This window comes from Sphaeroforma arctica (assembly GCF_001186125.1).
Source record: "Sphaeroforma arctica JP610 unplaced genomic scaffold supercont1.1141, whole genome shotgun sequence".
In the NCBI taxonomy this organism is placed as follows: Eukaryota; class Ichthyosporea; order Ichthyophonida; genus Sphaeroforma; species Sphaeroforma arctica.
The window spans coordinates 52-11,081 of record NW_014039417.1 but is presented as its reverse complement, the minus strand read 5'-3'; the positions used below and the strand labels follow the sequence as shown (position 1 = coordinate 11,081).

At 42.4% G+C, this 11,030-nt stretch overlaps 3 protein-coding genes across 4 annotated transcripts; all 3 read right to left on the bottom strand.

Moving 5' to 3' along the window:
* Positions 1 to 1,276: 1,276 nt before the first annotated feature.
* Positions 1,277 to 4,574, bottom strand: SARC_10117 (hypothetical protein; the record flags this gene model as incomplete). The annotated part of the gene is made up of 6 exons (XM_014295850.1): positions 1,277 to 1,501; positions 1,882 to 2,031; positions 2,530 to 2,661; positions 3,241 to 3,431; positions 3,975 to 4,184; positions 4,373 to 4,574. 6 exons carry the CDS (start codon positions 4,572 to 4,574, stop codon positions 1,277 to 1,279), a joined length of 1,110 nt encoding a protein of 369 aa, XP_014151325.1.
* Positions 4,575 to 4,846: 272 nt separating this feature from the next.
* Positions 4,847 to 6,262, bottom strand: SARC_10116 (hypothetical protein; the record flags this gene model as incomplete). Its single annotated transcript, XM_014295849.1, has 4 exons — positions 4,847 to 4,997; positions 5,167 to 5,541; positions 5,737 to 5,802; positions 6,167 to 6,262. The coding sequence occupies 4 exons, from the start codon at positions 6,260 to 6,262 to the stop codon at positions 4,923 to 4,925; spliced, it is 612 nt and encodes a 203-aa protein (XP_014151324.1). The 3' UTR covers positions 4,847 to 4,922.
* Positions 6,263 to 8,107: 1,845 nt separating this feature from the next.
* On the bottom strand, positions 8,108 to 10,768 carry SARC_10115 (the record flags this gene model as incomplete). Of its 2 annotated transcripts, XM_014295848.1 has the most annotated exons (4): positions 8,108 to 8,717; positions 8,992 to 9,057; positions 9,926 to 10,109; positions 10,553 to 10,768. In XM_014295848.1, coding segments are annotated over 4 exons (652 nt in total), but the record flags the coding sequence as incomplete, so codon positions are not given. The 2 variants fall into 2 exon arrangements, with proteins under 2 accessions (XP_014151323.1, XP_014151322.1); XM_014295847.1 differs by lacking the exon at positions 8,992 to 9,057.
* Positions 10,769 to 11,030: the final 262 nt, after the last annotated feature.

Genomic DNA, 11,030 nt, shown 5'->3' with positions numbered 1-11,030 from the left:
TATGATATGTGGTGTATTGGCCGGTATGATATGTGACGTATTAGTCGGTATGATATGTGACGTATTGGTCGGTATGATATGTGACGTATTAGTCGGTATGATATGTGACGTATTGGTCGATATAATACGCGACGTATTGGTCGATATTAAGTGTGGCTTGTTCGGACGACCATAATCGCGCATGCACAATCACTATCACGTATCGCAAGCCTCAATGTAATGTATCATGTTTTTAACCGCCAAACAGGTTGTCAGTTTAGTTTTATTGTGCTACTGTATTTGCGCTTGACTTTTCTATGTACTAGAGTTTCAGCGTAGTTCTATTCTATTATTGCGAGTGTTTTTACTAGAGTTCTATTCTATTATTGCGAGTGTTTTTACTAGAGTTCTATTCTATTATTGCGAGTGTTTTTACTAGAGTTCTATTCTATTATTGCGAGTGTTTTTACTAGTTCTATTCTATTATTGCGAGTATTTTTACTACAGTTCTATTCTATTATTTACGAGTTATGGGTGTCTTCCCATTGATATCGACAAGGGAGCCCCAATCCCCAGGAACCATTCGACTGCCAAAGTATCCGTTGGTGGGTGTGCCGTTACCCAATCGCCTTCTGCATGTGTGTTGCATGCATCTACTATGCATTGCCCGTGGCGCTCTCATCACACCCATCCTGCAGTTGTCAACTAGCGTTCAGCAACCAGCGACAGATCTGTCTCAGTTGCTCACGCCTCACGAGCGTGCAGCCCATACCCATCGTCGGTCCCACCTCGTCTCGAGTTATCTACAGACTTTATAGACCAGCCACCTGCATCTATTAATAGTCTCGAGGTATTCATAGACCGGCCATCTAAATCTATTAATAGCCTCGCTCTGGATCGCACGTGCCGTATCGCTTAGCGGGGCACTCGTCCTTCTGTTTGTTCTGAGCCATGAGACACCATCCGTCCTTGTTCTTCTTACCATCGTACTTGGCGTGTTTCCATTTCTTGAGTTATTAATAGACTTTATAGGCTGGCCAACTGAATCTATTAACAGTCTCAAATCATTCATAGACCGGCCAACTAATTCTATTAACAGCCTCGCTCTGGATCGCACGTGCCGTATCGCTAGGCGGGTTCGGTATGTTCTGAGCCATGGGACACCACACGTCCTTGTTCTTCTTACCATCGTACTTGGCATGTTTCCATTTCTTGAGTTATTAATAGACTTTATAGACCAGCCACCTGAGTCTATCAATAGACTCGAGGTATTTATAGACCCGGCCATCTAAATCTATTAATAGCCTCGCTCTGGATCGCACGTGCCGTATCGCTTGGCGGGGCTCTCGTCCTTCTGTTTGTTCTGAGCCATGGGACACCACCCGTCCTTGTTCTTTTTGCCATCGTACTTGGCGTGTTTCCATTGCTTGCCTGTTGCGTCTGTGTATCCAGTCGCCTTGCACACACTCTCTGAGTAGTCGTGCGAGCAGTCTACCATACACGCATCAAGCGCGGGGGTTTTCTGTATGAAATAGTCAGATGATCGATAAGTAATTGGACGAGGTATAGGTGTAGGTGTAGGTGTAGGTGTAGGTGTAGGTGTAGGTATAGGTATAGGTATAGATATAGGTATGGGTATCCTTTAGACAACAACAAATAGGCAGGTTTGTAACCTTGACATAGTGTAGATTTGCTTGTCGAGAATTAAGAGACGATGTATAAGTATAGGTATCCTTTAAACTACAACAAATAGTCGGATTTGTACACCTAACATAGTGTAGATTGATATACGGGCATGCGTGGGCATGACAGCCAATCAACTCTGGATACGAAGGAGTGGTAGAGGATATGCCAGGCCAACTACACTGCGCAAACCTATGTCGGAAGGTGAATCGAACATACCTTGATAGTGGAGAACTCCATCGCCTTAGCGCGTTTGCAGTAGAAGCAGAGGGCTGTGGTGTATTCGCAATTGAGAACCGGTTTTTCCCGATTTAAAAAGGGCCAGTAGTTGTCACAGTTGCCCATCACGAAGCATTCTTCATTCACTACCTACGACACAACGAGGGCAAGGCGCGTTTACGATAACACACCAAGCAATCGGCTGAGTGTCAGTGAAAGAAAGGACGAACGTCATGTCCAAACTAGGGCAAACATATGAATCCCAATAGCCTTGTGAGGCGTGTATTGCTCATAGACACAAAACCAGTACGCTAGATACGCCATAGTGACTGTGGTGGGTAGATTTTGGTAGGTAAAGCAGGTGGCTCCACAAACAATACACCGACAAATGACTATTCACATAAACAGAAAGCTACTTTTCATTGTGCCTGCAATATACCATTATATTCGCATTTGCATACAGGAACAGCACGATCAGCCAACTCAATCGATGTGACCCATCACGAGGTAATATACCTACACCTCAGCATACATCACACCCCAAAGTAACTCCAACCCCACACAACATATGCAATAAGTAGGCCAAACCGTCAGCTGAGCTCCATAACACAAGCAACACTTCAATACACAAGCCCCCCACACACACACCATGTCGTAGGTGTCCGAGAGGAATGTCGCAAACATTTCTGAGTTCTTCAAGGCCACCCCCATCCCGCGAACATGTGCTTGCGCAACTAGCCACTTGTTGACTCGCAGCTGTGTACGTAGCTCGATATCGCCCTGGATGTATCAAGATGATATGAGCGAATGTGGTGTCGTTTATATGTAAAAAACTTACACATGTAGATATATGCATGTATATGCATGTGTGTGTGGCGTGAAAGAATTTGTTCAGTATGGATGGTGCGTATATATATATAAATATATATCTATAAATTGTATTTGTATACATATACTAAAGCTATGTTGCCATCGATATTATATGTTCACCGGCGCTATAGATAATATATATATATATATATATATATATATATACATATATACATACATACATACATACATACATATACATATACATATATATATGAATATATATACATATATATATATATATATATACTATATTGTAAGCATACATGTTCAAACAAAGAATAGTAGACTACTTAGACACGCTAGCGTACGTGAATCTATACCAATAAACGGGGAAAATACACATACTGCAGGTCTATATACATATATGTTCAACCAATACGGTGGTACACGCGCACCGTTCACTTCCATGTGATGGAAGATTCAATCCAAACAGACAAATATGGTCCTTCAAGATCACAGCACGATACACACACGCTTCCAACCTACCCCCAATTTAGCCGTGTGCGTAACCGTGTCCGCGTTGTCGAATTCAATAGCATCGCATCCCTTTTGTTGGGCGACATCTAGACGCTCAAGCATGAGTGGGCCTATAACGTCCATCCGACGTAGATCCAGCCATGCCTCGTTAGAGAATGTGTCTCCACTGGCAAAGGACAGGATCCCACCCTTTACCGAGGCTGTATGTAAAAATGTTTAAGAGGTGTTTGCATGTAAGTATTATGGTGCATATTAAACTGTGCATGTGTCACCTACCATCGACATTAACATACACATGTTCGTACCAAAATTGTCACAATTGTACTCCGAATTATACTTAATATCATACTTTTATGTATACCAGAGTCGTTCTATACAAAAGCAAACAGAAAGGCAAGGTGCTTGCTTTCTCTGTGAACCTAATCTTGTGTGCAAATGTACGTACTTGCAGATGAGTATGACTACGTACACATACACTTTAGCAAACGTAATCAGGCGCATACTTGTAAATCCCTATGCAGTGCCCATATAACATGTGAAGGTTAACTGGCAGATAAAAAATATATATCCAATTATTAACGTGATTGATCCGCCGTAGTATATATATGTATATGTGCGTAAACTCACATTACAAATGCACATTCCCATGACCACGTGTGCTATATTGTGAAATTTCACGAATTGATGTGTGCTACGCAATCGAAATACAACGACTCCAGATCCCCTATTCAACACTGACGTACCTGGATACATATCCGCATCTTTGCGCCACATCTCCCAGCTGCCTGCACTAAAGTAGCACATGACCTTCCGTCCATCCTTGTGCAGCTCTTTAATGACCTGTGGAGACGTGTCGAAGTCTATGTCGTATAAATCCACATCGTATGTCCGATCGATCTCTCCCTGCAGCTGCCACTGCCACGTGATGCCCTTGTCAGGTTTGTACCAGCCACCTGTACAGTTAGTTGATCGTATCGTTTAATAGTGACTGGCTGATCAATTGCTGTGTATAATACTGATAGTCGCGTATTGTATTGTAGCCCAAACCTTGATCTAGGCTTCACATATTATTCTAAAATCAGTATTTACAATCCAGTGCCACGATAAATAGTAACGTAGTGAGTGGATCATACTTAAATACCTTTCTGTTTTGGAATACTAAGATCGCCTATTTTCCGCCCGCAATCGGGGCCGATCCAGCGATCGCGACACATACATTCGCCCGTAATCACATTACATTTGCCATGGCTTTTACAGTTGCTGGGGCATTTCTTTTCTGTAAAGTCGTCTGACCTGATAACGTCCTTGATGGACTCGAGGAGAACACGGCCAGGGTAGTACATTTCTGTGCATGTGAGCCGAGTTTATGCTATCCTCAAAAGCTTTTCTTAACATTATTCTTATTCTCAAATGCGGGGGGTTTCTCATCACTGCCCGTGTTGTATATCATTGGGCATTGCAAACCGAACTATCTACCTATTGCGACATGTAAACCGTTGTATTATAGCAATTTAAAAACTACTCGTGGAGAACCATAAACTAACAGGCGATGTAAACATCTTAAATGTGCCGAAACTCACTTTCAAATTTGACCTCTATGCTTCCATCTCCTTTTGTTGTTATTATGAGGGGTACTGAGCCACAGTTGTAGGTAGTGCCTTTGGTCGGAAGCGCTGTGCCGTCGGCCGTGATCAAGCAACCCGTCTGAAAGTAGTTTTGTCGCGCTGCTTTTCGGGTGCGTGCATTGTTGGATGCCACTTGCCAGCCTTGAAGAGGTATGTGTGAAAACAGAACAAAAATAGTTACATATGATATCCGTTTTAAGTTATAAATAAATAAATAGATGCCAGCTAATAACGCACGCTCAAAATACCAAAAACACAGTTTCACTGAACGACTAGAAACAACACATGATTCATTGACTTGACTGCTTACTTTCGGCACATCTCTACGTCCATTCTCACAGCTACTGTCGGCATAACCCTGGCTGCTGGGCCTTGCGTTAAGCAGTGTCTTGTAGCGGATACCATCCACTTTTTTATATTTGCCCTTTTTCGTTTCAGTCTCACAGTCATCACTGCAGATACTTTCCAACGGATAGGCGCATACACCATCACCTTTCTTGTCGTCGCATCTTCCACAGTCTCTAGGACAAGACCCACATCCCTCCTTATCAGAATCGCATACACCGTCTCCACAGATAGACTTGCACTTGCCACAATCTTTTTGACACGTGAAGCAACTTTCAGTTGATTCAGACTTCCCGTTGCCGCATCTGTGGTCGAGTTTGCAGTCTACAGGGCAATTCATCTGTTGCAGAGTGAAAAATATGTTCACACAGGGTATTTAGTATTGTAGAAATGATCATAGTCCAGAGGAATACCATGGAAGCGAAGATAAAATGAGTCATGACAAACACATCCAGTCTAACAAGATAAATACATCAAAACCGAGCAAGCTTATTTTGAGAAAACAAATGCAACGCGTGCGTTCTTCTTCACATACCTCGTTTTCGTACTTGTTTTCATAGGCGCCTTCACCGTAACGCTCGCATTTGCCATCGCTGCAAACCTGAGGAAGACGCAATTCATGAGATTTAGTTGGCGATTACTATTTCGATTTATTCGTATGTCCAGAAAATCGATTAAAGGAGAGGTTGCCGATCGACTACTAGCGACTTTCAATGTGCAACCTATTCATGGCGGTAGATAAGTATTCACTTATTTGCGACATCATAATTCACTTATTTGCGACATCATAATTCACTTATTTGCGACATCATAATTCACGACACCATAAATTCGGAAGAGTCCGATCTTTAGTATACCGAGTTGGTTTCAGTATACATAGCAATACATCTCTTAAAAATAAATCAATTTTAGCAATATGAATCATCTCAGCAGTACAGCATGAACAGAAATAAACTATTAAACACCGAAATTGCTGAATTCCAAAAGGACTGACCATTCGCCTTCCTCACACTTGCCGTTACCGTATCTTCCTCTCCAATCACTCCAGGATGGTAAATCATTGAAGTCCTTCCACTTAGGTCGACTTGAAGCCCCCCTTTTGCGGTTCAAAACGAGCTCGTTGTCAGAACCCTCCACTCCAATGCTGTACACGGATTTATCATCTTCTATCACATCGCTGTCAATTATTTAGGTAGCATCTGTGCGGTCTGATGGCGATCGACGTCCGAGCGAAGTTGGCTGGTACTTATTAAGTTGCAAATCATTGGACGTTGCGTATACTCCTACGACCAGTAATATTTTCGCAGCCCTCCTAGCAGGTGTCTGAATTGCGGTCATAGAGAAAAAGCTGGAATTAGTTCATATACTAAACTTGTATCCAATTTCATATATGAATGGAATACAACGCTCGAAGCCTTATTATATATACAGCCACGCCCTTATCTACTTTTCTCACTGATAGAACACCGTCTCAACAAAAAAATGGCTTTTTAAAAGTTTTCATAATACTGATGTGTTCAATTTTCAGAAGGCTATGAGTCTACGATTGATGTTATGTATTAAAATAGATAAGCTATTCACTGCGTCGCTACTGCGTCATCCATTCTATCCGGATCTATAGTTGAATATGCCGAAGTTACTACCAATTTACAAAACTTTTTGAGCTCTTGCATATCTCATAGCTATTTATAAACATTTTTATAGAAACAAATATAATAATACATACAAAATTATGTATTTTTGCTCTTTATGAAAAAAGAACATAAATTTATAAGTGTTACTATATTTGTTTCTATAAAAATAGTTTTAAAATGAAACAACAAAGTCAAACTGAATATTAATTTCTTTTTAAATACAAATACAATTGAAGAAAGATAAATCAAAAAAAGATCCTAGAGTCCTCCACAGAGTAAATACTAAATAGACCATTTGGGCTGTTGCCTGTTGGCACTTGGCAAGGTCCCAAGGGCCAAGCCCCAGCCGGGCCAGGGACTTGGGACACTATGTTCTATTGTTTTTTATAATCAATACGTTACAAACACAAAAGAGTGATAGAGTCATTACTCAAAAAAAGAAAATTGATCGAATGTAGAGTCTGTCAAATGTCAGTCTGAGTGATCTTATTTTAAAATACAACCAATTGTTGCTATTGTTGCGGCGTTGTGAAGTAGCAAGTTTCCAAATGAAGTAATTTGATAAGTCAACGGGTAGTAAAGTAGTGATTGGATACAATGTTTTAGTAAACTCTCTGTTTCTACTTTTTACCCCCCTCCCCCCCTCTCTTCACCCACCTGTTGCAACCTTCACAGAAAATGTTGGTGTTTACACTTTACGTGCACTGTATCCGTAAGTTGATCAATTGGAATATAAAGCAGACATTACGCTCATTCACAAGAAGGGCCAATCAGTCAAGTTGCTTTTGAATTAGCGAATTCTACCACAGGAGTCCGGGATAGCAATTTCAATTTCTTTTACACGATTGGGTGTTGCATTTAGTAAATGAATGTTGCATTTAGTATATGACACGAAGCTAGGACGATAGAATGGATCTACCTGAGCTTTCAAACGATTGTTCAATGTTGAGAGAGGCCCTGACGCCTTCATTTCTAAACCCCGTGTGCAAAACGTAATGCAAAGTCCATTTTTAAAGTGAAATACTGTATACAAGTCACCACGACTGCCCTCCGAAGTTATAAAATACACTGCTGTGAAATCGATGGCATGATATTACCTTAACGATCGTGAGATAGGCACATAGTTAACGTGAACGGCGCGTCTCTTACGCTCGCCACAATGAATATCCGATTGCGCTACGCCCAATAAAAATCTTTCACTTCAGCCGAACCTTTTGACTGAATATGCTTTTATACTATTTTCAATTTCTTAAGTCTACGATTCTTCAAGAATGGCTGGATTGGCGTCGTGTAATCAACCTTTTATTTCATTCTACTGAGTATATAACTGTATCCACGCAGACCCATGACGGTTCTCACTACCGAGTCTGGCGAAGAGCACTAAGAGTGGCAGTGTTTCACTCTCTCTGGCCGGTGCGACAGATCTTGTGCGTCCCTAATGTAAGTATGTAGACTGATGTGTATCGATATCTGTGCAATTCAACTGTGTCACATGACATATATTTTAAAGATTTAGTGCAACAGTGACCATTTCGTCATGCCGATCCATGGCCCGCTCTGCACGAATTTTGTGAAGTACGAAGATTAAAATCCGATTTGAAGATGACTGAGGAACCACCAATATAATATTGGAGATGGCCTCGCTTGCATTTCCGCTCATCTTCGCAGCGCTTTTTGGTCCGATAATATTAAGCGTCTATTTAGAGCCGCCTCCGCCTACGGCCAATTCCCTGATCAGTATAGCGCAAAGCTCGAAGAAGCCCATTGCTACACTCCCACTGTTCTCATATGTCTCCTTCTCACCCGCTGACTGGCCCAAATTCTTGAAATCCAACAGGAAATGCCGATCATCCACCTTGTACAACTGCAGGCTGACCTTCAGCTGCGTGGATTGAGCGTGCGGGACGAAAGGGTAGGAATTGAGATTTCGTATATAGTCCAGAATGGATTGGGGCATTTAAGAACAAATCAACAGGGATTTCCTAATGTCTTTCTATGAAGCTTCAAGGATAGTTGAAAAATGTGCCGAATAAGCGTGCACGTTGGTTTCAGGCAAATACTATAACGACAATTTATAAACAAACCAAACTCTATAGCAAAACAAGAGTTGCTATAACACCTTTAGAAAATAAACCGACTGTAGCACACTTCGATACTTCTTGTTTGGTGACGGGATGGGTTTTCCTGGTGATGACATGGTACGAGTTCACGACCTTCCACGACTGCGAGACGGAACGATAAAGACGCAGGGGATGAGCGACGCTACGCTATTCAGATATTTCAAAAAAAAAAATTCCATATCTATGGGCTAGATCACAATGAGCGCATATATATCACGGTGTGTTCAGTCTGCGGACAAATGTTTTGGACAAGATCCTTTCAACAATACATGTGCCACAGAGCCTCCCGCAGAATATGTTCTACCAACTCCACACCCGTACAGACCGCTTATACCTCGCATATAAGGTATGCCTCAAATAGAATATATCTGCATCCATAAGGAAACATGATTATATACAGGTCAAGAATGCGCAGGACCGAAAGTGAATGTATCACATATATATCGCGCCTCCGAACCACATCAGGATAGTTCTCTTCATCGGCTTGTTGAAACATCTATCCATATAAACATCAATCATCCCATACACACACCTATGCATCTCACAATGATCCACACTCTTCATAGCCCTGTAGATCTCCCTGTAAACACACACCCATCCACATACACCTTACACCCACCACATACACCTTACATCCACCCAGCCATACCAAATCCACACTCTTCATAGTCCTGTAGACCTCCCTGTACACACACACCCATACACCATACACCCACCACATACACCTTACACCCATCACATACACCTTACACCCAACATATACACCATACACCCACCACACACACCTCACACCCACCCAGCCATAACAAATCCACACTCTTCCTAGCTCTGTAGACCTCCCTGTACACACACACCCACCACATACACAATACACCCACCCAGCCATACCAAATCCACACTCTTCATAGCCCTGTAGACCTCCCTGTACACACCCACCCACCACATACACCATACACCCGCCCAGCCATACCAAATCCACACTCTTCATAGCCCTGTAGACCTCACTCATGACATCGTACGGTTGGCTTCGCGAGCGGATACCCAAATGCCACCGCGACTTCTTGGTAGAGCGGCTCACAGGCTGAGCAGAGACACCTGTCTTGCTCTGGCTAATATACATTCCCATTGTAGGGAGCTCCTCCAGGGGCGCCATGCTGTGGGCAAGCAGGTATATCGGGGGTAGGGTGAATGGTTTAATTGGGGGCAAGTAGGTATATCGAGGATGAGAATGGTTGAATTGTGGGCAAATAGATATATCGGGGGTGGAGTGAATGGTTGAATTGTGGGGCAAGTAGGTGTATCGGGAATGGGGTGAATGGTTTAATTGTGGGCAAGTAGGTATATAGGGGGTGGGGTGAATGGTTTAAATGTGCGCAAGTAGATATATCGGGATTTGCCATCGACATCATTGAACAAGTGCTTATTGCCAAAACCTGCGCTATAGACGTTCCTGAGCTTAACAGGTACACAGACACGCAGCACACAACAAAGATAGATGCACCCTAACACATAAACACACATATAAACAATCACTCCTATACATATACACACACACAATCACTCCTATACCTATACACACCCCCTCCCACGTCCATACCCATCTGACGGCTTTTCGTGCTGTTTACGCTCCGCGTCTGTGAACATGCCCCTGTCCCCGTCGCCATCGTGTTTGCTTTCGGACAGCTCCTTCATCCGCTGACTGTCTCGCACGAGGTTGTAAGCTATCTTCAAGGCGTCGTTATCTCCGGCTGTGTGGATGGCGTGAAGCATCTCTTCACGTTCAACACCCATTTTGGCACACACCAGATCGACCTGTACAGAGGTAAAGTATACTAATGAATGTACGTAGAGATACGCGTTCGTGTGTAAACGAATACGACCACTTGTATGTGCCAGTTTTTACTGAACGGCCAACATCTACTATCTTCACATGTGCTTCGCGTGCTTCGCGTGCTTCGCGTGAACTAGATTGTAATGAGTAGAAATCTTTACTGCGATGCTATATCTTCTCGAGTCACCCTGCTGTATATATATATATATATATATATATATATATATATATATATATATATATA